Below are 26,945 nucleotides of genomic sequence, written 5' to 3'. Positions count from 1 at the left end.
GTGCGTGTGTGTGTGTGGTGGTGGTGGTGGTGGTGGTAATACATGTGTTTGCTTGAGATGACCAGATTATACATTTGCAATTTTTGTCTAAATATGAGAGTAGTATTTTTTGGTTAAAAAATCATGACTTTAAAACAATTCACTATTTATGATTTCTGTACCATTTCAAGAATCTGTCAGATTAGAGTTAAATATTAAGACAGGAGATTTAATAGTACAGTAATTCAAAGATATGATTTTAAATTCTAGCATCTTAGAGCCATATCAGCTAAGGTAACACATATGCCAACTGCTGTTCTGACCACACAAATTCTGAGCTGACAGCCAGCTAAGTACTTGAAGAGGAATTAAGATCACTATGCAGTTAGGCAAAACACTAAATACTTTACACATCTGTAGAGGAGTTAGTAATATGGCAATTGAGTCATAAATGCTGCCAAAAATAAAATATCTAACTCCAGTAGGACGTTTTCTCCTATTATAGATTACTCCTTTAATAAAAAAGGAGGAAAATAGTTGTTTTAAATTTAACAAGTCTCCCAAGAAACCATCAGTATTCCTTCTCTCTCTGAAAAAAATAAAATGGTAGGAATGATACACAAATCCAAGGTGGCAGTTTTGGATTTGTCCACACAAATCCAGCGGACAGCTTGATCTGCTCTGCCTGTTGTAAAATCAGCTATTAACTGAGATTAGAATAGGTTTTATTTTTGTTGTCCACATAACCACGACACAATATAAGCATAGGTCCTTTAAAGAGCCCCCTTCATATATTTTAAAAATTAAGCTTTCTTAGGAAAAGTAAGAAATAACCATAATCAAATCTCTATGAAAACCTGGGAGGGTTACCTATTAACAGTTATGATAAACTGTAAGTGTGTAATGGGTGATTGTGAGAGTGTGATATTAACTCTTAGGACACATTAGGTCTTACTTGTAGATCAGGACAAATAAGCTCCTTCCAATGTCAACTCTGGCTTACTAACAGCAATAGTTCTATACCTGGTTTCTGAGCTGAATAATGATTTATACGATACTATGAATTATTTAGAACTTTATTTTAATTCTCTGCAGATTTCTGGGTCCTTATTAAAAGAAAAAAGTGAAACCAAAATGCATCACCAACACACAACCAACTGATTCGCTGGCATCTTAGCAGAGGCCTTGCAGAGGCGGAGAGGCAGGAAGAGGAGCTGCTGTGATTCCCTGGTCTCACAGCTCCTGGCAACTTCCCAGCGCTGGGTTTGAACCCTGCTGTCGGGCAGGGAGAAAGAGACCCAAAACCCAGCCTGCGAGCCCGAGCCGAGGCGGTGCGCGCTCCGACCGCGGGAGCCAGCCTCCGAGGCTGCGCCGGGCTGGCCAGCGGCGCTCCGGGCCGACAAGGGGCCCTCCGCCTCCCGGCCTGGGGCCCTCCGCCTGGAGAGGGCGCTCGCGCGCACCCGAGGATTCCCGCCCCCCGCAGGCTCCCGGAACTTCCCCGAGAAGCGCGGGCCTCTCCCCCGGCGCGAACTGCTTCCCTCGGGCCCGGTGCCACGGAGGGCGCCGGGCACATGATGCCGTCTGAGGCCTGAAGCCGACACCGCCGGCGCCCTCGACCTCGTTCCTCGGACTCAGATGGATCCGTGATTCCCGCCGGCCTTCTGTTGACGCCTTTTCCGGACGTTGCTTCCAAGGTGCATCCTTCCTTTGGCGCGGGCGCCGGTGGGCCGCCGGGTACCGCGGGGGCCCACGCTCTCCAGGTGGACGGGGACCCTAAGGCGAGAGGGCGGGGCTGCCGGAAGCGGAAGCGGAAAAAAGAGCGCGAGAGAGGAGGGCGCGCCCCCGCCGCTCCGGGCCCCGCCCCGCCCCGCCCCCTCCGGGCCGCCTCCTTCGCGCGCCACGCTGTCCGGGACGACTCCGACCCTGTGGGCCCCGGCGCCCCCCCGGCGCCCCCCAGCCCCGAGCATGGGGACGGCGCTGCTCCGGCGCGGGGGCTGCTTCCTGCTGTGCCTCTCGCTGCTGCTGCTGGGCTGCTGGGCGGAGCTGGGCAGCGGCCTGGAGTTCCCGGGCGCCGAGGGCCAGTGGACGCGCTTCCCCAAGTGGAACGCCTGCTGCGAGAGCGAGATGAGCTTCCAGCTGAAGACGCGCAGCGCGCGCGGCCTGGTGCTCTACTTCGACGACGAGGGCTTCTGCGACTTCCTGGAGCTCATCCTGACGCGCGGCGGCCGCCTGCAGCTCAGCTTCTCCATCTTCTGCGCCGAGCCCGCCACGCTGCTGGCCGACACGCCGGTCAACGACGGCGCCTGGCACAGCGTGCTCATCCGCCGCCAGTTCCGCAACACCACGCTCTTCATCGACCAGGCCGAGGCCAAGTGGGTGGAGGTCAAGTCCAAGCGCCGGGACATGACCGTGTTCAGCGGCCTGTTCGTCGGCGGGCTGCCGCCCGAGCTGCGCGCCGCTGCGCTCAAGCTCACGCTGGCCTCGGTGCGGGAGCGCGAGCCCTTCAAGGGCTGGATCCGCGACGTGAGGGTCAACTCCACGCAGGCCCTGCCCGTGGACAGCGGCGACGTGAAGCTGGACGACGAGCCGCCCAACAGCGGCGGCGGCGGGAGCCCGTGCGAGGCGGGCGACGAGGGCGAGGGCGGCGTGTGCCTCAACGGGGGCGTGTGCTCCGTGGTGGACGACCAGGCCGTGTGCGACTGCTCGCGGACCGGCTTCCACGGCAAGGACTGCAGCCAAGGTAAGGCCCGACGCCCGCCCCGCCCCCCAACTTCGCCCCCCCCCCACCCCCAACCTCGCCCCACCCCCCGGGGCCTTGGCGAGGCAGGGCTGGCGCACGGGGCCTCCCCCGGATGGCGCTGCAGCTAAGTGTCCAGCCGACGTCCTGGCGTCTGGCTCTCCGCCTCCTCCCCTCCCACGGCTCCTCCCGTGGCATCCTCTCAGTGGCCGAGCTGCCACGTGTCCAGGTTCAGTTTCCTCCCGGGAGCCCTTTCTACCCGCCCTGCTGCCGACCACGTGGCCGGTAGGACGGCCTGGGCTCCCCATTGCTTGGGTTCTTTGCCAGGCTGCTCCCCATTTTCATCGGGCCGTGGCCCACCCGAGTAACCGCTGTGCTCTCCTCTGCCACCTTGAAGCCCCTAATGCACAGGTTTCCCCCATTAGATGCACTCAAGCATCTAGAAGATTGGACACGCATGTGGTGAAGCGTGAAGTGCAGAACGGGGTCACCATGGCTGGGAATCTCCACGTAGTTACTCTTGGTAAAGGGCAGGGAGACAGGATTCATGGGCACTGCTGTGCCTTTTGCAAGTAAACTGTGAAGTCCTCCTGGTTGTGGAGAAACAGGGGAGAGGGGGCATGTGAAGATTTTCTTTGGTTATGACCAAGTCCAGCGTTTGGCAATTTAAGTAAAATTATGTGATTTCTGTGGTTTCTTAAGTGGGAGACAGACCAGCTGATGTTTAGAAATTTTAGAGATTAAATAGCATTTCTCATTTAGCAGGTGCTTTGGGAAGATAAATTAGTGGAGAAATTTAGATGTTGCTGGACTGGGAAGCTAATAAACGGGGTGCATATGAAGGATTGCAAGAGATTTTCTGAGGCTATTCAGCTAATGATATTTATCTGAGTAGTGGAGGCCACCCGTTGCAATTTCTGTTGTTCTTAGGGATTGAAACAGTGGAATTTAAAATAAAATCAGATCTAAGTTTTATTTTCTCCCCTTTATAAATTCAGTCATTAGTGTGTTTCTCCAGTGTTACTACATGACAGTGATCAAGGGAAAATATTGTTGTATAAATACAGAAAAGCCTCTGAGCAGAAAGTGAGTGATACCAAAACAATGAAACATTGTTTCTGACCAAGAGAGATGTCAGGGTTTAAAGTAGATAGTTTATGGGTCAAAGCAAGGCAATCAACATATGGGTAAATGGTTTTTATGGCTGAAATTTAAAAGGAGGTGAATTATTAAATCTGATTTTGAAAGCTGTAGGGGCTAGGCTCTATGTATGGCTGAGTATTACTGTATAATTTCTTCTGGCCTTTTTTTTTTTTTTTTTTTTTATGCTGACACTGCTAAGGGGAACTAGCCCTTGTAAATCTTACTGGAGTTGGCAGTTCTCTCTCACCTGACTTTAAGAAAAATGAAGGCTTGATACTTTGTAATTATTTAAACAGCGAAGGGACATAGAAAGAAAACAGGCTGGTCATTAGGAGAGTTCTTGGGTTTATGAAAAAAGTAAAAGGTTATTTTCTTGCTCTGTCTTCATGAGGACTTTTGTTTTCACGCTTGTCATTATAGAAGACTGTATATTCCATGGCCTATACTGCACTTCAGCTTGGCCAGTAAATTTCCATGGGTTTAGCATCAGGCTTTGTAGTTTTGTTTTACATAAATAAAACAGAATATGTTTCCCTCTACCAAATCTAACTTAATTTTAAATCATGAACAAGATAGCTACATGTGATGATTTGCAGTAATATAATTTAAAGTTGCATGCCTCTACACTGATGAATAGAAATGAATAAAAAGGAACATTATTTTATGGCAAAAATTGCTCTAAGTATTCCAATGCCACTTTAAAATTCAGTGCAGGCAATATAATGACGGATACATGAGGTATAACTTCCTTCCTTAAATTAGGAAACCAGTATGACACAGCTTGTTCTCTATGGGAGAGTGTTTTAAATGAAAATTTTAATTTTCCCATGTATTTTTTAACATAGGGACCCAGGGATCATGCATAATCAGGAGTAGCTAAGAGTGGAGAAAGCATGGCAACAGTAATATGTTGAAGAGAAGCAGAATTAGATGTCTTTGAAATGCTTTATATTGCAAATGGATAGTTCTTTCCACAAGGTGAAGAATTTGGAATTACCGAGCTACATAACTGAACAGTATAGTACCTGATACATAAGGTAATTCAACCCAGAAAAGAAAATCCATTAGGATTGTTCTGGAGCATTGATTCGTTTTGAAAATTTGAGCTTAAACCGGAGTGCAAAGATCACCACTAGCCATGAAAAGAAAACAAAAGGCTGGATTCCTTTGATTATCCCACAAGTGGCAGATGGAGGGATAAAGGCAGAGTCTTTCTTCCCAAAAGGATTGGCTCCATTTTTATTATTTTCTCTGTTTCATGTGTGTCAAGTGACTATTAAATAATTAATTGAGAATTGATGCCTCTCCCAACACCAATCATCCATTGATGGCTGGGGATAGATGATTTCTATTCAGATGAAGTATAAACAAAGCCCTATATTCACACTGATTGCCACATTCTTTTTAAAAACTAATTTAAAAACAAATAAATCCACATTCATTAGAGAAAATTTAGAAAAAAATTAACAGCAAACATTAAATAAGATTTAAATAATGTCTCAACTATAATTTTTTTTAACTTAATAAAAATGTCTAATATTATTTTAGTTGCCTTTAAAAATACCATAAAATTACTAAAAAGACAGTAAGACAATTCTCTCCTCTCCCTTCACCTCATGGCCTAGAATATCTTGAAACAGTTTATGCACTGGTGAGTTTCTAGAATGTTTTTATTGAATGAGTTCACTTTTATCCTTACTCTATTTTTTCAGGCCACGCATATTTTATTTTTATGTAGTAACAGAAAGAGAACAAAAGAAAGGGTATAAGTCATGAATATGTTAGTGGCAGAACCTGGGTAAGAGCACAAACGCTTATCTGGAGCCCTGGATTATCATGCCTGCTGACTAAGATTTCCAGTTTATCAGGATTGGTATTTTTTCAGGTTCAAGCATGAATCAAGAGAAATAGTATATAAATGGCTGATGGAACAGATCTAACTTATGCATCAGTTCCGTTCTTTGACCCCAAGAGTCAGTCCCAGGACTTAACTATCAAAGAATGTCATCTTTCCTAAATGATGGATGCTCATGGAGTACATAGCTTTTTCAGTGAATCATACGCATCTAAGTGCCCCAGGGCCATTATTATTTAATACGTTTCTACTTAAGAGGACTAATAGTTTCCTAGCAGCTTAAAAGAATTAGTGAATTCCATGGCTCTCCAACTTAAAAATGAGAATAAAAAGCTGACCAATGAAAAATTATGTTAAACTTTTTATGATTTCCAGATTCAGGTTTCAGGTATTTTGGGGTCATTTATACTAACATTTCATACCAGTCTCTGAGTGTCTCTTTTGTTTACATTCCCTGTTTAATGGCCGCAAACATTTATGGCTTGTGATGGTTGATTGCTTAATATTAACAAACATGAAAGTGCGATAGACATCATTTAATAAAGCCCCTGTTTTCTATGACCTTAGTGATAGGACCAGATAGACCGTCATATTTATTCATTTGCACATTCACATCTTGATCCAACAAATATCAAGGGCTTTGTATAAGCCTGAGTACTAGACTCAGGCAATAAACCGATAAGCTCTCAGAAACAGTTCCTTTCTTCACAGCCCTTGCATTCCAGTGAGGAAGCATAATAATTTAAAAAATAAATGGGAATTTTAAATGGTAGTATGTACTTTGGAGCACCGGTACACACGGTACTGTGACAACGAAAAAATAGTGTGAACAGACCTAATCACAACAGGTTTTCCCGAAGAGTGATGTTTAAACTAAAATCAGAGAGATGAGAAGGAATTGACTAGGTAATAGCAGAGGAGAAATATTAGGTACAGAATCCTGGTGCAGGAGATGATGGCATGGCCCATTCAAGCAATGGAGAGGAGCTGCTTGAGTTTGGAGCTCCTAGGGAAAGGAGCGGGACCAGGTCCTGCGGGGCGTTCTAGACCTTCTAATCCTTATTGTAAAAGTGGTAGAAAAGCCATGGGAGGAGTTTAGTGTGGAAGGTGAGGAGGAGGATGCCATTATTATATTTCTATTTCAAAAATGTCACTCTGGCTACCGTGTATAGAACAGATTGATAGGGGGCCAAGAAAAAAACATTATTTTCTGTTTGTCAGTCAACAACATTTGTTAAGCACCCACTGGAAGCTGTAGACAGAACTGGGGCACATAGAGAAAAACAAGATCCTTTCTCTAAGGAAGTTAGAATCTTTGTGAGTTTACTTACGTAGAGAAACCCAAGTCCCTTCGTTGTTTGGAACACTTTGGTTCTACCTGGAGAAAGCAAAGCATTGTCTGAACCCTTTATGTGATTTGTCCTGTGGCTTCTCTCAGATAGACCCACTGACTCTAAAGGCTGTGGAGCACATTGGCAACGTCATACTTTATTATACCCTCAAGTACCTTGCTAGACATGTCTTTCTTGTGACAGTATATATTAGTTGATTGATTCTAGGCTTTCAATATTTTAACTGCTACAGTAAAGGAAAATATCACGTAGGTACTTATGATCTTTGTTTAAAAAAATATTAAGCATTTACCATATAAGTAAGTACTAGACAAAAACGATCCAGAGATTTTACCAGTTTTATTTGACTTCTACCGCTGTAGGAAAAGGTGGATCATCTGTGCTGAAAAAGCTTGGAGCAGAATGGAGAAATTCATCAATAATTTTGATCTAGATAAAATGTTCTGGGAAGCTCTTAAAGTATGGCAATTTAAAGGCATTTGATCTAGTAAAAAAAGCTTATCTTGACTATAAATTGATAATCAAAATTGAGTTACTATTCTAGAATGCTACATAAGGGGTGGGAGGTATTACTTTGAGATTTTGTTTAACTGTTCTAAGATGCAATTGTAGTGTAGAGGTTAAATTATACAGACTCTGGGGCCACACTGCCTGCTTTGAGGGGTTATACACTCAAACCTCTGTTCCTCAGTTTTGTCATCTGTGACACTGGGATAATAATTATACTTACTTCATAGGGATCTCATCAGTGTTAAGCAGGTAACTTTATGTCAAGTTTTGTAAACAGTGCCAGGCACATAATAAACATTCTGAAGTGTCCACTTGTTATTTTTCTTCTAACTACTACCACTGTCACTAGCACAGAGCCTTTCTTTAGGGGCACTTTCTAGCACATTTCAAATATGGAACATTTTTTCTCTCTCATTTAAAATAAATTCTAATGTAATAACGATCTTTGGTTAGCTCCAGAGTTTCAACTTATAAAGAAAAGCAGATTGTAAAGACAGTGACCACTATTTTACATAGTGGTACTCTAATGTTACTTATGTCTAGGCATGATTCAAAATATTTTTAAAAATTGTTTTCTATTTGAGATATTATACTAAGATTAAGCAGCCTTTAACACAAAAGCATTTGTAAAAACTATCTCTCTCCACATAAACTAATACCTTTATCCAGCCCAATCCTATAGATAGTGATTTTTACTGTAGCTATCCTAATGTATAGATGTAGATATCTGATGGATCTGTCCTGTTTATAACTTGTTTTTGAGTGTCTCCTATAAGTTAAAGTTATTTATGTGTATGCTGCAGAGAAGCTAGATAATATGTTTGAGCTTTAAAAACTCAAACAAGATATTCTTATAGTTATTATGAACAGGTTATATTTTTAGCATAAAATTATATATATGCCATTGAAATCCTGTTCCAGTTTTGGATATCATTAAATAAAATGTGATAATTAAGCAGATTAATTTTTTTAAAACCTCCTGATTGACTGTAGAAAGGACTTTATAATATTTCTGTTATTCTTAGCTGCATTGTAAGAATTAGGACCTGAGCCACACTGGTTCCTGAAAACAGTCATTGACCCCATCTATCCCTTTCTCAGTGAGCATTTGGTGACCACACTGGTTATAGGGTTAACTCTTATAAATGTGCATTGAAAATTAGACCTTATCATAGATATTCAGGTTTTGTTTTGTTATGGAGATATAATAAACCTACTAATAGAAGGTACCATGCAAATTGTACAGTCAAAAAGTATTTTTGACATACTTCAAAATAAATCACTTTTGCATTCTAAAAGTTTTTAGTTTATTATGCAAAACCCTTATACTTTTGTGTTGTATTTCTCTATAATTTTATGGCTCAATCCCTTTTCTAATACTCGGAAGTACAGGAATCAGTAACTTCATGATCTTCGCTAAATAGTAAGCCTTAAAATGTTTCAATTAGGATTTGAAAAAAAGGTTTTGTTAGTTGCTTTAGAACTCTTCAGAAATTGCCTGGCTTTTTGATCTTCTCTCTCACGCGTGGATTTCATGTATTTCTACTTGCATGTGCGAATAGGTGCAATGCTGCCTCATTACTTTCCTGCCATGTTATTATTTACACCGTATGTGTAGACAGAATGTGGTATGGGATCTGAAAAGCTAAATTCCAAATGTGACATTGCCTCTAAATCACTGTCAAAAGTAGAGTGAGGCCACTGATGTCTATGTTTTCATTTCCAATATTGTAAATTGAGAAACACTTAACCAGACTACTAATACATTGTGAACTCCTGCTAACCTATCTTGCACAATGTTTATGAGTAGCGAATAGATGTTAACTCTCAGAAAAACTTGAAAATTTGAAAAAAATATCCAATGGCAGCAGGGAAGATGGCTCTAGGATGTTATGAATGTTAATAGTGTTACTGTTAAACATGGTTCTATAAATCTACTTTGGGGTCACTTTAGATAATTTATGCTCAGTAGTATATATAAAATTTGGTAGAATTCTCTTATTACATATTGATACATCAGTACAGACAAGCTGATTAAAGAGGGCATTGGTTCCCTTGTTCCTCATGTGTAAAACCTAATGAAATAAGTAACTTAAGGCAGCAACTGTATGAGTGCACATTATATGATTCTATTTTTATGAAGTTCAAAACAGACAACTAATCTATGGTGATAGAGGTCATAATAGAGGTTACCTTTTAGTGGTATTGACTAAGACACAGTGGAGCCTTTGACTTGATCTGGATGGTGGTTACATGGGTATATATATTTGTAAAAACTCAATGAACTATACACTTAAGATTTATTTTCTTTACTGTATATGAGCTCTACCTCAATTTAAAAAATCTTTTGAATTATAAAAAATGCTGATCAATGAATATCAGTGCACTGAATACATATAAAAATTTACAGAGGAATCCTTTATGGAAATCCTTGTTTTAAAATTTTAGGCAAGAGTGAAATATTTGTAACATAAACCCAAAGACCATTTCAGAGAATAAGTGTATTTATATTTGAATAAATCTAAGAATAAGAAAAGAGATTATTCTGTTTTAAACACCTGTACAACCTTTGAACTTGTTTCTAATTTCTTTGTCTTAATAATAGAAATTAGACATAGGTTTTTATTTTACATTTGCCTTTATTTAGTGAAAGACCTAGCAACACATTCAAGCAATGTAAGTTTTCCCATTAGGACAACTTAACTGCTGAAATTTTAAGTAATTGAGTAATAAAGATGTTAAAAGAGCTCAATACATTTTTAAATGTGTAATTGGATAGTGGAAGAAACATTACTAGTCCAACCATAAATTTCATAATACTGTCTAAATCTATAAATATGCATGATTCTACCCTAAAATATTAGGAATCACATGATTTCAAAAGGTGTACTAGTACCCCTTCTTTATTGGTGCTATAAGAACCTGTTGAATTTTAATACAATTTAAAGTTATTCTGTTTAGAACCACAATAGTTATAATTGCTGTTTAGTGTTTACTGAGTGAGAGGCACTGTGCAGTGTGCTTTGTCCATCTTATTTATTCTTACAACATACTGCTTGGTAGGGTTTATAACATTCCCATTTTATAGATAGGAAAATTGTGGATTAGAAAGGCTAACTTACCCAAAGTTTCATAGCTCAATGGCAGAGCTGAAATTTCAGCCTAGGTGTGCCCATCACCCCAGCAGGCAATTCTATCCTATATATGATATAGCATGTGCCTTTTATTTAACAAACAGCCAATGGATGCTGGGAATTTGTTCACTAATTGTTGACTTGGTGCTAATTTGAATGGCTGACTTATAGTAAAGGCTTCAGAACTGAGGATTGTGGCAGACCCTTAAATTTCCTGCCATTTCCTAATACCATCATAATAAAGAAGAGGAATAGCTTGTAAGAATTCATCATGCTTTGTTTCTATAATTTGCCTATTTGCTTTTTTGCTGACCTATTCATATTATGCTTAATGTGTTGATTCTACTCTAATATTAGTAAACCCCTGTATATTGGATCTAAGGAACATTACAACTAATCCTTTATCTTTTGAATAAAAATGCTTAGTTTTCACAAAACAAACAACTCAAAATTTCTATTCATTTCAGAGGTTGGGAGATAAAATTATTGAAAATATCGAAGTCGATGGTGATTCAGCACAAATGTAAAGACCTAGTCCAGCCACGTGAATAATAGACATATCATTAGAGTTGCTGAGTTAGAATGTGGTTCTGTGGAAGACAGAGATGTTGGTACACAGGGCACTCAATACATAATGAGAAGATGGTATCTCTTTTTGGATAAGTGAGTTTGGCCTTCCTAATGCATTGCCTAAAATTGAACTCAGGAACCTTTCTTCGAGTTTAGAAAGATAGTCTCTGTGCTGTTTCTGGTATACATGAGAAACTATTATTGGAAAGAAGTGGGAGGAAAACAAGTCTGACCTGGCAAGCCAAAGTTGCTGACCCAATCTCTTGTCTAGTTACTCGTGCTCAAAACTATCTGGACTGTAATTAGAAATACACTGACACCACATTACCGGAGCGAGTGCTACTTCCAATAGCACTTTCTCAGGCTGGTTCCCAGGAGGGATCTGTTGGTCCAAAAGTTAGAAGAGGAGCTGCCAAGAAGAACAGTTGCTTCACTAGCATTCTGATGTCAGGAGGGGCTTTCTATGTTTAATTATAGACATAATGAATTCTGTGTGGATGACAACCCATAATGGAAGCAGCTACTCTTGTTCGTGACCTAACAATACCTGGCCTCATATGTGGAACCAGCTAAGCTTATGTGCTAGTCACACATTGCTAGATTCAGCAGAATGAGCCACCCCAGACCTGTAGTGGCAAGGAAATTAAACTCATGTTTTTCTTCTAAGTAATGATGTCTCTCTATAATTAAGCATGTCCGGACTCTCCTTAGGGAAATAGCTGGCATGGCAGCATGTAACTGTTGTACGGAAGACACTGCTCATCAGCTTAAGGTCTTTATCTTGAATACAAAATTGATGTTTTTTAAGCAAATAATGTAATAATTTACTTAAAATTATTACATGTGATGCTTAAGGTACTAAATGTTTAATTTATCCAATTAAAAACATTATAATGTAGGAAGTTACATATTGTAATTTACAACCCAAATGCACAATTAAATGTGTAGGAGAATACATATATGAATCCTTATTTTAAAAATTGAGCCAACTTTCTGTGACAGAAAGTATTAAGGTATTTTAAAATAATGAGACATTCCCCCGGCCGGGTGGCACATTAGTTGTTGTTGTTGGGTGGTTGTTTTTTTGCTTGAATTTCCTCTATCTTTTATTCCTATACTCTCTCTTTGATTTCCTTCATGAAAGTACAGGCAGAGGTGGAGCTTCAGGAGTCAGAATAACCCTTCACCTGGGAACAGCGCTTCCCTATGACTGCTAGCTGAGAGCTGTGCGTTTTCCTAGAGGTCCTTGGAAATAAAGAATGTTAGGTACCTCCTCTGCCCTCAGGCCCCAGAGGTTCTTCCTCTTGGACAAAGTTCTTGCTTGCATGGCACAGAAAATACTGTGTTTCATCCTAAACAGAGACAATAAACATTTGGAGTGTGGCCAAATATACTATGACCTGGAATGCCTTCTGCCTGCAAGAGATGGAGGGTGGAAGGGTGATGAGGCCTTGGGGAAACCTGGAATGTATAGTAATGGAGAAAATGAGACAGAAACCTGAGAGGAGCAGGGGATAGGGGAACAGAAGACGACTAGGGAAATGAGTGTTGGAGAAAGGTAAGCTGAAAGAGAGAAAGAGAGAGGAAAGGAGAGGGGAGGGCGGAAGGGAAGGGAAGGAAAGGGACGGGGAAGGAAGAGGAAGGGGAAGGAAGGGGAAGGAAGGAGAAGGGGAAGGAGATGAGAAAGGGGAAGGGGAAGGAAAAGGAAGGGGAAGAGGAAGGGGAAGGAAAGGGAAGAGGAAGGAAGGGGAAGGGAAGGGGAAAGAAGGGGAAGGGAAGGAAGGGGAAGCGGAAGGGGAAGGAAAAGGAAGGGGAAGGTGAAGGAAGGGGAAGAGGAAGGGGAAGGAAAGGGAAGAGGAAGGAAGGGGAAGAGGAAGGGGAAGGGAAGGGGAAAGAAGGGGAAGAGGAAGGGGAAGGGGCGGAAGGGGAAGGAAAAGGAAGGGGAAGGTGAAGGAAGGGGAAGGGGAAGGGGAGAAACCTAACCTAATTTGAAGCGACTGGAACATTGAGAACTGGTGATTTGAAAGATGAAGAATCACACCTCTGGTTAGTGGGGGAGGGACTAGAACATAGATTTCTTGCCTTGTAACCCTTGGACTGTTGGAAAGAATGGCAGAAGAACAGGTTGGGGATAAACACCTTCTTGTCTACAATCCAGTCTTATGAAGCACGGTCACTCTTCTGGCCGTGTCACTGGACTTTTTCATACTGACTAATAATAATAGCAGTAGTAGCGAAATCTTATGGAACTCATACTCTGTGTTAGGCACTATTTTAAGCTCTTTACACAGTAATTCTTTCAGACATTCCCAAAACCTTATAAGGTAGATGCTTTTGTCTCCGTTTTACGGATGAGACTGAGGTCCAGAGAGATTTTCTGAAATTACCCAAGCTCACACACTAGGATTTTGCAAAGCTGGCATTTGAACCAAGGCTGCACGGCGCCTGAGACCATGCCCTAAACTTGCAATTTCTTCTTTTTTAATAATAAATCAATGACTGATTGTATACCCTCCACACTCTGTTTTACGTATGAGAAGCTCCCCTGTGTTTAAAAGATACCTGTATAAGCTGACGCAATTTCATATATATATTTTCTCTCTCTCCTAGTATCCCGTTTAAGTGCTTAGTAACTTTTCCTGGGTAGGATTTCTTCCTTAAATTTAATGAAAATTCCTTCTCTGCTGACCTAAATTAATTTCTTCTTGTTATGTCCTCAGTGGAAATAAAATTTATGTTGTTAGTATCCCTTCAAATTATGTTTATCTGCCTGAGAGAAAGAGTGCTGTCCTCACTGAGCTTCAAACGCTCCAGGTTCCCCTTCTGTGGAACTGGTCTGGATTCAGCCTCCTTGCCCTACCAGCTGCCTGCTTGGTTGTCTCACTCACTAGCACCTCCACTCCAGAATGCTGTCCCAGAGGGTCGCTCCGCAAACGTGTTACATTCCCCCGGGCCTGTTCATCACGGCAGCCACAGAGCTGCACTTCCAGTGACTTCTTAACCTCTCTTCTTGCTTCCGTCTGACATGCTAATTTCCCATTGTACTTAGAAATGGCATGGGCAGGGACTTCATAAAATGCTTAGTAGGCTGTTGTTACCTGTTTTTTTATTTATTTATTTTTAAACTTTTAAAATATATATGTATCTTTCTTGATTTCAGAGAGAGGAAGGGAGAGGGAGAGTGAAATAGAAACATCAGTGATGGGAGAGTCTCATTGATCTGCTGCCTCCTGCACGCCCCCCAACTGGAGATCGAGCCCGCAACCTGGGCATGTGCCCTCGCTGGGAATCGAACCACAATCTCCTGCATCCTAGGTCGATGCTCAACTGCTGTGCCAACACCGGCTGGGCACCTGTTGTTGTTTTTTTAAAAAAAATGTCTGTCACTAGTGTCTGTAGCTCAGGCAATCCAGAATTGTACAAAGGGAAAATCTTGATAACATTGCATTTGTAAGCAGGAAAAGTAGGTCAGAAAAATGTGAGCTGACAAACAGGAAAGAAGAATTCGGACTGAGGAAAACTGGCAGCGATATTCTGGTCTGCAGAAAACTAACCAGTGGAAATGGATCTGAACAAGAGTGTGTTCATTTTGGCATAAGGAAAGAGAAAACAACGTTCGCTTGTAGTTCTACTATAAATGTGAGAACAGGCCAGCGGGAGTGGTGGGAGAACCTCTGTTCCTGGAGAGCCTTAATAATAGCTTAGATAGTAAGTGCTAGTCAGACGTTGCTTACATTTCCCTTATTCTGATCCGAGGTATAGACTAAAAGACCTTTAACATACATATCAGCTCTTAGTTATGTAAATAATCGTACTTTATGGAAAACCTTTGACATATAAATCCCCCAAATTTTAGATGAATGTTGTGAAAACACCCCCCTCAAAAAAACCTCCCTCCTCCCACACAGGAAAAACTATTTCAAGAGTGTCTGAAGTTATAATTCACAGATGCATTTGAGTAAAATACGGCACCAACTGCTATAGAGCACTTGGCCCTGGCCCATGAATTATTTCCCCAATTGCCTTAGCTTGCTGTCACTGCACACAGGAGTCCTGGGAATATACTGTGGGCAGGCTCTCCGCCCACATGCTTGTGTTTGCTCTGAGCCAGCTGCCCCGTTGTCCTCTTTACACGGTGGATTGCCCCAGTTTCGTGTTTCCTTGAACGTGGTGGAGCTCAGGTTACAGCTCCTGCCTGCACCTCTTGTTTATTCTGCCATCTCCAGGGTACACCCCCAATACTGAATCCACCTGCAGCAGGTGTGATGCTCCTGCCCTGCTGCCCAGCACACCCAGAAGGACTGCTCCCATATCAATCCTTGGATATCTGTGTCATGGCTCTTCCTCTGGGAAATAGAGCTTCATATGAATGGGGCTTAGGCACCGATATGAATTCTTTCTGGAGAGGGATAAGGCGAGAGGACTGAAAAATAATTTTTGAGTTGAAAACAAAGAAAATAAAGCCAAAGCAACAACCATTTGCAGCATTAAAAACATCATGGGTACCCTGTAATTTTTATGGTTTCCCAGTACAACCAGTTACACAAACCCGAAATCTAGCCTCATCTTTGACCACCTACTTTTCTGCCCATTCGTGAATCCATTCATAATTTCAAAACCACTTACTAAGAAGATATCTTGCACAAGATAAGATGTTGGCTCTTAGGCAGTTGTTCACCTCTGTGTTCTCAGAACCCTTGAAGACTGAAAGTTTGGCAACACAAATGAAGTTAAAACCTAAGTACAAGTATAAAAAAATTCAGGGATCAGAAATAGGAATAAAACTCGCTTTTCATCATACTATATAAAGATCTATATATAATAAAGTGCAGATGTGTGCCATTAGTGGTATTAATGAAACCCCCAGTTGTGTTAAAAATGAGTCTTGAAAAATGCAGGTATGGCAGTATGCCTAAGAAGAGGGAAAAACATACGGATCCTTTTAAAAATTACAGTTAATGGATTATTTCACACACTCATTTAAGTCACCATAATTTTAAATTATTCTTATCACTGGATTCTTCCATAGCAAAAGAAAACAGTTTGTAGAAAGTCATTAGAAAGTTATAGGGAATGAACAGGAAAAGCATTGGATTAGCAAACAGTGAGTTTGTCATGCACTAGGAATATAAGGAAAGTCAAGAAACCTGATAGTATGTTTTGGGAAACACTATATTTTGATCAACCGCTGGTCTAAGAATTGAAAGGAGAAGTCACCTTGTAACGGAATAGGTTGGTTAGGTACATATATTCATGATTTCAATACAAAGCAATAAATGCTGTCACTGAGATGAGTATCTAGTGCTGCTAGAAGCCTGAAAATGAAGGGACTAATCATGTGCTCTCAGTGGCCAAGTTCATTTGATTCTATAGATATGCTATTTCAGGCTCTCACCCATCAGAATTGTTGTTACAATCTCACCACTTTTTTTAATCCCAAGTAGTACTCCTCATTCCATCACTTAAAGCCATTTCTCTCTACTATTGGAGTGATCCTTTAAAAGCAACATTTCTCCTTTGGCTTAAGGATAAAGAATGCATTCTTAATACTGGCAGCCAAGCAGTTTTGTAAATCTTCCCCTTGCTCTTCCCAGTTTCGTTCTTACACACTGTCCCAACAGGAACCGTGTGATCTAAGCCAGTCATTATTTGTATTATGAATAATCTTTACATTTACATGTTTTAGGGCCATTTCTACTGCTATTCTTTCTGGGCCTAAAGCCCTCTGTCCAGTCTCTACTGAGTGAAATTCCACCGGTCATTCGTGACCCACCTGAAAGATCTCCATCTCTGTGAAATCCTTCCTGACATCTTCCTCTAGTCCACCTGCAGAGCCAGTGCTGGCTTTGTGTAGACATTCTTGTTTGCAAACTTAATATTTCACTCAACACATTTTATTATAGTTTTTTGATGTCCCACCTTACTTCTTCACGTGATTCTAAGTACCCAGGAGATATTTTATACCTCTGTTTCTTCTTCTACTATTCCCCTGTTATGTACGTAAGAGCTAGCAGATTGGTCCATAGTAGGAGCTCAATAAATGTTAGTAAATTTAATTAAGTTCAAGATATTAAGAGGAAATGATTAAGGATAATGGTGAAAGAAAAGCAATTCTTTAGCAGAGAAATACAAATAGCCAATAAGACAAGAAGCTTCATCTTAGTAATAAGTAAAGAAATATAAATGAAAATGAGGTATTACTTCTTGCCTAGCTGGTTGAGAAGATTAAAGTTGCATATTATCTGTAATGGTGAAAACAAGTAAATGAAATCAACTCAAATATTAATTAACATGTAATTGGCTAAATAAACCATAGTAGACCCAAATACAATGCCTCAGACATAGCATGAGTTACACACACCCACAACACACACACACAGTCATGAAAATATATGAAAAATATAGTTTACAGAACATAAATTTAAAATATCTGCATACATATACACATATAGCCACAAAAAATAGGATTGTGTATGTGTATACTCTTTTATGTAAAAAAATGTTGATTTGTTAAGATCAAGTATTTCACTGTTTTCATGGAGGAAGTAAAGAAAAATCCACCTAAATTCTTGCAAAATAAATATATTTGCAAGCACAAAACCAGATTAACAAAGGCAGTTGGTGATTCTCCATCTTGAGAGATTTTCAGTGAGGATTTTGTAGTGTCAAACTAATAGTTCATTTCAGAAGATCACACTCATTATGAGTTTCCAAGGATGTGTGTGTTATTCTGGATTGACAATCTTGTTATAGAAATAAGAACAGAATGTTCATATTTTCAGAACAAAGTATGGCACTTATGGTGCAAGATATATTCTGAAAGACTATATTAAAAGAGAGAATGATAGAATGAAATTGTGTATAATCCTAAGGATTAATTTTTTATTTGGAACCATTTGTCAGGTTGATCTTTAATTTCTCTGGTAATTAACAAAGGGAACCTAATAAAGTATAGGGTCTGGAAGAAGATATAATGTTTCTCCTCAGCAGAGTGATTTCTGTTAATTTTCCATTTACAACATCTTCCCTGTCCTCACTCATCTCCAATCCCAAATTAGAGGATGGCTGAATAGGCCAGTTTTGTGTTTCAAATTGGTTTCATAGTCAGGTGTATTACCATTCTCGTAATGTCTTCTCTCCCTAAATGGAAACCCTAGAAACATCTGAGAAGTTCCAAATGACTGACAGGGCTTTCCTGCTTACTTCATGCACATGTATGTTATCAATAATTACTTAGTTGACTCTTTAATTTGTCTAAATTTGTGCAGGCATAATGGAAACTGACAATGCAATTTTCCATTGAAAATTGCAAATGGATGACTAAGCTCAGCAGTTCACCTCCTTCCCATTCCTTTTGTGCAGATATCTTACGCTGCACCAGAATGCGCATACTTTGAAAATAGCTCATCTATATTCATTCACCCATGCATACAAATTGATTTACACGCTCATTTTGCAGTTTCCAAGTGCATTTGTTGCATAAAGTTTTTAATATTTAACCCAAAATGATTCTTTTACCTCTTCCTCAAAAATTTAGCTGGTGCAGGCCAACTACACATGGAATTCAAGGGCGTGCACATTTTCTAGAGAAATTGCTAAAAGCCTGGAGAGGAAAGGCTTAGATCTTGCCATTGGTCATGATTTCTAACTCAGATCTTGCTTTTATGGGTCATGTCCTTGAAATTATTCAGGGCAAGATTGGAACTAAGTAACAAGAATTTACTTAGCCTGTCCAGATTATTTACCAAATCATGATTTTTATGAGAAATAAAGATATTCAGTAGAATAATTAATAGATGCGTTGTATTTTTTTTTTTTTTTTTTTGCTTTTCTACCATAGGTTTTCTTAACTGTTGATTTCTAATATTTCCCATTAAAAAACACACACAAACTAAAGTTAAAAAAATAAAGTGATTTACTCCAGCAAATAATCCTAATATTAAATTAAAAGCAATCTTTTGAAAAACATAAATACCTGAGTATAAGTTTTTTTAAAAATGTTTTGTGGTCATGACCATTTATAAAAAGCTAAGGTTGGGAAATTACCATTATTTTTATGGCTTTTATTATTTACTGTGAATATAATTAAAAAATATATTATGTGAAGTAAAATTAATAATATGCTTTTTAAATGCCCTGAGTAGTAATGTTCAAGAGGAAGAAGGGATTGATAATTACTGATTGTCTATGATATACTGGTATATTATCAATTTTATCTATGTTATCATATTTAATTCTCAGTACCACAAATGAGATTTATTTGTCTTCATCTTGCATTTAAAAAAACTGAGTCCCAGAGAGTCTAGGAAGCAAGAAGAGATTTTGAACATAGGCTTTATCCGCCTCTGTGTGTCAGGCTTTTCCTGTGTCTCCACTGTCGCCACTCCTACGTCTTGCGGAGTCATGTATATTGACAATCAAGAGTCAGCCTCCTCTTTTTAGAGAGCATAATTGCCTTTGAGCTGCTCTTAACTTTTGAAAGTATTTCATTGGTTTGGAGTCACATTTGCTTTTAGTAAATTTGACTTTTGTAGTTTTCTTTATACCTCATTTATTTTATGTGTAGGTGAATGAGTTTTCCAACTGAATGATATGTCACTAGTAATGACCAATAAGAAGCCTTTAACTGCGGTTTCCAAAGACCTTCAGGAAGATTGCAGGCAAACCCCAACATCCACAGAAGGTCCCTTGTTTTCTACTGTTACGTTTTTTATCTGACCATTAGTGTGTTTCTGGTTTTTATGTCTTTTCTTCTACTCCGTGAAAGAGTAATTTTTCTTTCCATTGTTACTTTCTCTCTTAGGGTTGTATCACCTTGTGAGTTTTTTCATGTTTTGGCTTATTTTCCATCATAAAATATTTAGACAATATACCTATTGAGATGACAATTATTGTAAAGAAAGATATATCTCAGAGAACTATATCTTATCCTCTGCAGTCCATCACTCTAAGTAAGGATTTGTGTACATTTTAGCTAAATATGTTTTATGATGATATCTTAAAATTTACCCAGTTTAAGAAATGAACATCAATATAACATTCCATGAAAAAATTCATGGGATGTTCATGAATGTTATGTTATATATAACATTCATGAACATTCCATGAAAAAATTTTAAAACAATACTACTCTTTTCTTCTTTTCAAAAGTGTATCAAGTCAGAGTTTTACTAACATCATTTAAAAAGAAAAATAATACATAAAACACAAAGAAAATTATATAGGTAAATGTACATTTTTAAGTGTAAATTAAGTACATATTATTCAGACTTTTCCTAAACCCTTAAATATTTTTAGGTAACGTAATTTGACATTGGAGTTGATTTCATAAATGACTCATAAAGAAAGTATAACCCTAGTATTTCTGTTGCAGCACCAAAACTTTTGTAAATAATTCAGAAATTATATTATAGTACCCAAATATGTGGCCCTACTTAGATTTTAAAATCCCCTAGTGGGTATTACATCAATTTTTCTTTGGGCAATAATTTCTTCTCTGGCTGCTATCCTCATTTCAGAAAGAGTTCAGAAAATTCTAATATTTACCCATCTTTGATAATGGGCTAAAAAAAATGTTTCATTGCATATCAAAACAAAGATCTGCTACAAAATGCAATTCTAAAGTAAAATTGGATCAATAACTGTAGCTTATTATAATATCAAAGGTTGTAATTGATAAACCAGAGAGAAAAATGTTAAACATTTATGATATTTTAAGTAATATTTAGAGGCTCGGATGGGCCTGGTCAGAGTTTATAATCTACAGGTGAATACAGATATATATAGAAGGTCATCTACCATATAGAGTGATCAACACTAATGCTACAATACATACAACTCAGAATTAGAAGGTAGAGAAGACTTTTCAGAGGTTAAGACAGCTAAGGTGAGACCTGAATGTGGACAGGAGTTCACTAAGGGAACAGAAGGGGAAAAAACGACATGCAGAAAGAGACTGTGCCTCATTTGAAGAACTGAAAATAGTTTAGAATTTATGGTTCACAGAGGAAAAGAGGTGGTGAAAGTAACTAATTACAGGCTGCAAACTAAGCTTTGTACATCTTGTAAGCTATGCCACAGGGCATGGGACTTCTTTGAGTATGTGGTGGTCATAAGATCAGGAACTATTACAAGATTAGGTATTTTCCATTCGCGGTGTTTTGGGAATCTGCCAGTGCAGAGGGCTGACTTAAATTATATGCAGATTTTCAACTAGATGGGTGGTTGGGGTCCCTAACCCTCCGAGATGTTTCAAGGGTCAACTGTATAATTTTAGAAAGACTACTGTGACTGCAGTTGTACATCTTGGGTGGAAAGGAACATTGGAAATAAGTAGCTTGGACTGAATTTACACCAAGAAAGGCTGGTAATAGATTTATAAATGTTTTGATAACTGTTAGCTTTCACTGTATCAGAAGGCCCAACTAAATGTGAAGATTTGTTCTTGGGGAAAAAGGGGAAGCATAGAACTGAGTGATTAGAATGGGGTAAAGTAATTGTCAAGTTGGGATGAAGAGGGTGAGGAATGAAAGAGTAGGAGTTACAGAGTGAAATCCAGAAGATGTAGGGACCTACTGATCCAGTTAACAGAGTAATCAAAGGAAGCTAGGAATGGCAGAAATGAAAATACTACAATAAAAAATTGATGACTTTTTGTAAACAGGTAGATAGAGGTTAACATGCATATTCTAGTGGCCATTCAATATGTTCTTTTTTTGTGGGGACAAGATTTATTCATTAAGTTTTTACCATTGTCTAAAATTAATATCCCTCAGGACTTTGCCTCTTCCTGTGATTTGTTTCCATGCTTACTACGCCTGCTCTAATCTAAACTTCCAGTTTTCCTGGCATAACAAAAGTGTTCCTCTACATGGGTGAAGAGGAAATTCTCCCAGTCTCATTTCAAAATAGTACGTTTACATCAAAATTAGTAGGTAAGGGGGAAAAAAATATGAGGAGAGTGCTGTATTCCTAAATCTCCTTTTAACAAATGTTTATTTATAAGATCATAAATACTTAATAAAGTTACTTTCATAAAACTTAATTTTGTAAAGTGTTCATAAGTTTTAAAATGTGTATATTTTGCCTTGTAATAAAATGTTAACTAGGTCTATGACATGCCCAAAGGAAATACAAAATACTGTCAAAAGGGAGGGAGAGGGGAATGAGGAACAGCTGAAGACAGAAATCTTTACCGTAAGCAAATATTTATTCAGTGGCTGCGATGTTCTTTCAGGCTCTGCATATGTCTGTGTGTGTTTTTTTTGTTTATTTTTTCTTTTGCCCACAATCTATTTATGCTTTCCTTTTCATCTGTCTAAGGCTTTGTTCGTGGCAGATGTATGAGCAGCAGTTTGCCTGGTATCTGCTGACCATCCGTGGGAGTGTTAGCTACACCCAGAGCTGGGGCTTCCTTGTTCCAGCTCCAGGAACCTTGATAAATGACTGAGTTTCTTTCAGGTTTTCTTTAAAAACCAGGAAATGATGGTTTATTCAGGATAAAGCATGTTGGGAGGAAAGGGATTACTAAAATTGGCTTTTAGCAGGTCTGTGAAAGGAGAGCTCAAATGAGTTTAAAAGATGATGGTTGAAGTGGTAAGCAGAGAAAAGTCAGTCACCACACTCACAGGCTGAGACTGCGAAGTGATGGGGTTTCCCCTAGTATGGTAACAGAAGGACAATTACTCAACTTCCCTTCCTCCCTCCTTTTCTTTTTTCTTCCCTCTGATAGAAAGAGATCTATTTCTTTTGCCCCTAGTACAGGGGAAGCTCAGAGGTAAACACGCTACTCAATTGCAATGCATATAGTTTATCTGATTATCTGTTGCATGGATGGTCTGGGTTTTTCCCCCAATTAGCATTCCTTCCTTGTTGAATAGCCATCCAGAATCCTATGCGGAGGTAGACTATAACTAAATAAATCAATTTTTAAATAGGATGTTTTGGTGATTAAATGTGATATTAACTTTTAGAAAGGACGTTTCAGGAAAGTTTTAATAGCCATCATAATCTCTAACCATTTTACTTCTCATTTTGAAATATTTAGTAATTAGCATCATATATAAAAATGACCTGAGACAGTGCTCTCAATGGTGCATATTCTTTAGTTTTTCATACAATACAGTTTAAATAATAATGTGACTTAGTTAAACATAGATCTCATATTGCTTTAGTGATGTAACCCAGTTGGCCCGTTAGATAACGGCACGAATTTCACGTTGGTAAATCACAGTTATTCATAGTTCCCTCACGGTCCTCTATACTTGCATGTCCTTCTACCTTATGAGGGCTGCGTATAGTAATGGAAGCTCAAGCGAGGAGAACTTTAGAACATTCTAGAATAGTTATAAGTAAAACCACTGCTCCGTCTTTTCAAGGATCATTAAGTTCACCAGTTCCTTCAGCTGAAGAGTCTGTATATTAATGCTTGAACTAAGTATTAATTTGCCATAAAATCAAGAAGAATTTACTAAGAAATGAAAATATCCTTGAAAAATGCAAGTTACAGAATCCATAGAAATCTGCAGTTACATGAAGAATACCTGTTACAACCAATCTTTCTTAGATTTGAACAAATCGAGGCAGAGAGAAGTCAGAGGATTCTCCAAGCCACATACTCCGTTTCAGAGCCAGAACAAGAACAGAAGCCCAGCACCATTCCCATCATTTTATTTTCAGGAAGCAAAGAAAATAACACTTAAAAGTTATATTTCATCTTCTTATACATATGATGTAATATTTCCATTACGGTGTCTTCTTTTGTTCTATTTTGGTTACATTAACAGAGAATTCTTACCCCTCTCTGGCCTGTTTGGGAAACTTCCTGACTAGGTAAATAGAAGAGACTTTTAGATTTATACCTAAGCTCTTTATAAGCATTGTAAAATAATGGTGTTTTTTTTAGGGAAAGTCATTTGAATGCATTCATCATCATAGGAATCTCTTACTTTGTATTTTGGAACACAAAAGTGATGGTGTGCTACAGCAAATAAGTCAAAATCCTCACAATATGGAATAAGAGTCTGTTTTCTTAGAAAGGCAAGTCAGTTGATGAAAAGAGTACTTTCCTAGAAGGACTGTATTTTAATAGTGCTTCTGATTGTGTCATAAAAGTTTTTTAGTGTATTCTGTCAGACAACATTTAGGAAATGCCATTAAATAGAAAATTTTGTTTTTTCACATCAAGAATGAAATAAGACTGCTGCCCATATTAAACAATGGCATGAATAGGGGAGAGTTTATGTTTTTAAATAATGTTTGTTATGCCTAAATTTTGATAAAATGAAGTTCAAATGTTCTGTCAGAGTAGTATTTGAAAAGAAAAAATGTACACCCAGTTGATCTCCCTTTAGGAGAGCTCACTAAAACCAGTGTAGGAGATCAAAGCCCAAGTGATTTATTCATTACAATTTTAATAAATGGGAGAATCTGTTTTTTATTTTAAGTCCACTATAGTGCAATAATGAAGTTAAGTTTGCAGATAAAAGACTTGCAGATGCTTTTTTATCAAATGGCTGTTTTGGAAAGGCACCAACAAAATAATGTTCTAAGGTTGATTTCCTTTCTTTTTTCTTTTTTTTGGCTTTGGTCTACATTTGAACTCTTGCTCATTAAAGTTCTAGCAACATAGTTCCCTTTCTAGGAAAACAACTTACCTGTTTCCTTTTCTTTACAATAAATCTACTGTTGTGCTTATGTGGTTGGAACCATATGGAAGCAGTAAACTTGATTTGAGCTTTACTTTGTTTAGTACATAAAGCATTCACTCAGCCCTGAAGATGTGCTAAAACAAAACACAGTAAGTACTGTTCTACTACATCAGGAAAGACATTATAATCCTCTTTTGCCATCATCCCACTTTCCAATGCTCTTTTGGCAGTAAGCTCTTGCATCCTTGCACGTTCCAGCTCCATTGCTCTGTGTTCTATTTTTATATTATAAATTGTGCCTGGTCTGACTTGTATCAGGAACTAGGCCTGTATCTGAAGGGGAAACAGAAAACTGAGGAGTAATTAAGTAATGACCACTATATGCTTTCTATCATTTCTTGGATCCCTTTATCTGTTTTCAGAAATGACTGCATCATTCTTTATGCCTTACTGATTTTGCCTATAAAATAGTAATAATATTAGTAACTTTAGAGAATATAAGGAATGAATGAAATAAGTCATTCTTTCAAAAAATGTTTTTTCTTAGATCTTGTTAACATGCTGAATATTGTTAGAGGTGCTGAACCAAGTAAAGACCAACCTGCTCTTATGGATGTGTGCAGGTGGTGTGGCAGGTTGGTAAAGTAATAAATCAGTAAGGATGTTATATAATGTAGTATTATACCAGGAAATGGCAAGTGCTTTGAAGAAAAGTAAAGCAGGATAAGGCCATAGAGAATGGATAAAGGATGCTATTATTTTAGAATGGGTGATCACATTAGGCCTTCTGAGAAGATGATATTTGAGTGAAAATGCTCATGGGAGAGCGTGGAGGCCAGAGTAATAACACATTGAGAAATGTGAAGTCTGAAAGAGAGATTGGCATGTTAACTGGGGGGCAGATTGCATAGAATTTGACAGGCCACAACACAAAATTCAAGTTTTATTTTGAATTCAGGAAGACACCAATGAAGTGTTTGAAAAAGGGAGTGATGCAATTTATGTTTCAACCACTCTACAGAGACTAGATTGCAGGTGCGTGGTGAGAGAGTGTCAGCCAGCGGTGGCGGTGGACTGGAGTGGTAGTGGAGGAGGTGGGAGGAACGGGTTCCCGTTAGTACATGTTTTCAAAGCAGAACGGACAAAATCTGCTGCTGATTTATATGGCAGGACAGGAGTGAAAAAGAATGAGGGATGAGTCCAAACTGATTGACCTGAGTCTCTGAGTCACTGGAGGGGTCATTTCCCGAGAGGGGGAGCTCTGAAGGAGTGCCGGGCACTGTGCTTGTGACATAGGCCATGTGCAGTGAGCATTACCGGTTTTCTCTCTCACTCTTCCCTAATGCTTCAGCCCCGTGTAAACAGCCCCCTTCCTGATGAGCTTTTATTCTAACCTAGGCTGAGAGAAGGTAAGCCTCATTTCTATCAAGCTTACTCTTGAATATGTGTGTGGCACATAATAGGAACTCAAATATTTATTGAATAAATAAATGAGTGAGAGTGATTATGGTGGACCAAAATGAATAAGTGAGAGTGATGATGGTGGGTTAATGAATTATCTAGGTAATGTGGTGGTCGCCTTCCTGCTTTCACTCTTGAGTACTATGCTTAGCAAATTGCACAGAGGAGCAATACCAGTGATGGGGATCTATGGGAATGCTTGGGGAAAGTCTTATCTTAGTCTTCTTCAGGTTAAAGCCTTTGGAAGCATACTCTGCTACAACAGCTCAGCTCTCACTGTAAGCCTCTTTTATGGAATATTTTTCAATAAGAGATGGGGTATCTTTATCTATTTTAGTTTTAATTTTCTGGGAAGAACTTGCTATCGTTACTAGTCCAAGCACATTTTCGGATTTACTTGTCTACTAAAAATGTTTTAAGAACTATAGCTTCTAACACTTGGATAACTGAATTTCATTCATTCATTTCTTAATGGATTTTATAAATATTTATTGAATCGATACTGTACTATGTGTGCAAAACAAGATCCTTGTTTTGAAGGGGTTCACGTTATTG

General features: G+C 39.0%; 1 protein-coding gene across 17 annotated transcripts in view; it reads left to right on the top strand.

Moving 5' to 3' along the window:
* Positions 1-1,890: 1,890 nt before the first annotated feature.
* The window catches only part of NRXN1 (neurexin 1), a 916,928-nt gene continuing 891,873 nt past the window's right edge, over positions 1,891-26,945 (top strand). For all 17 annotated transcript variants that reach the window (XM_081155805.1, XM_081155804.1, XM_081155817.1 and 14 more), the window contains exon 1: positions 1,891-2,719. In XM_081155805.1, the coding sequence (XP_081011931.1) occupies positions 1,945-2,719 (775 nt within the window). In that variant the 5' untranslated portion in view covers positions 1,891-1,944. The remainder of the gene's footprint in view (positions 2,720-26,945) is intronic.

This window comes from Miniopterus schreibersii (genome assembly GCF_964146895.1).
Source record: "Miniopterus schreibersii genome assembly, chromosome: 13".
Lineage (NCBI taxonomy): Eukaryota > Metazoa > Chordata > Mammalia > Chiroptera > Miniopteridae > Miniopterus > Miniopterus schreibersii.
Note: the sequence above shows the minus strand (reverse complement) of the source record. Positions and strands in the feature narration are given on the sequence as shown.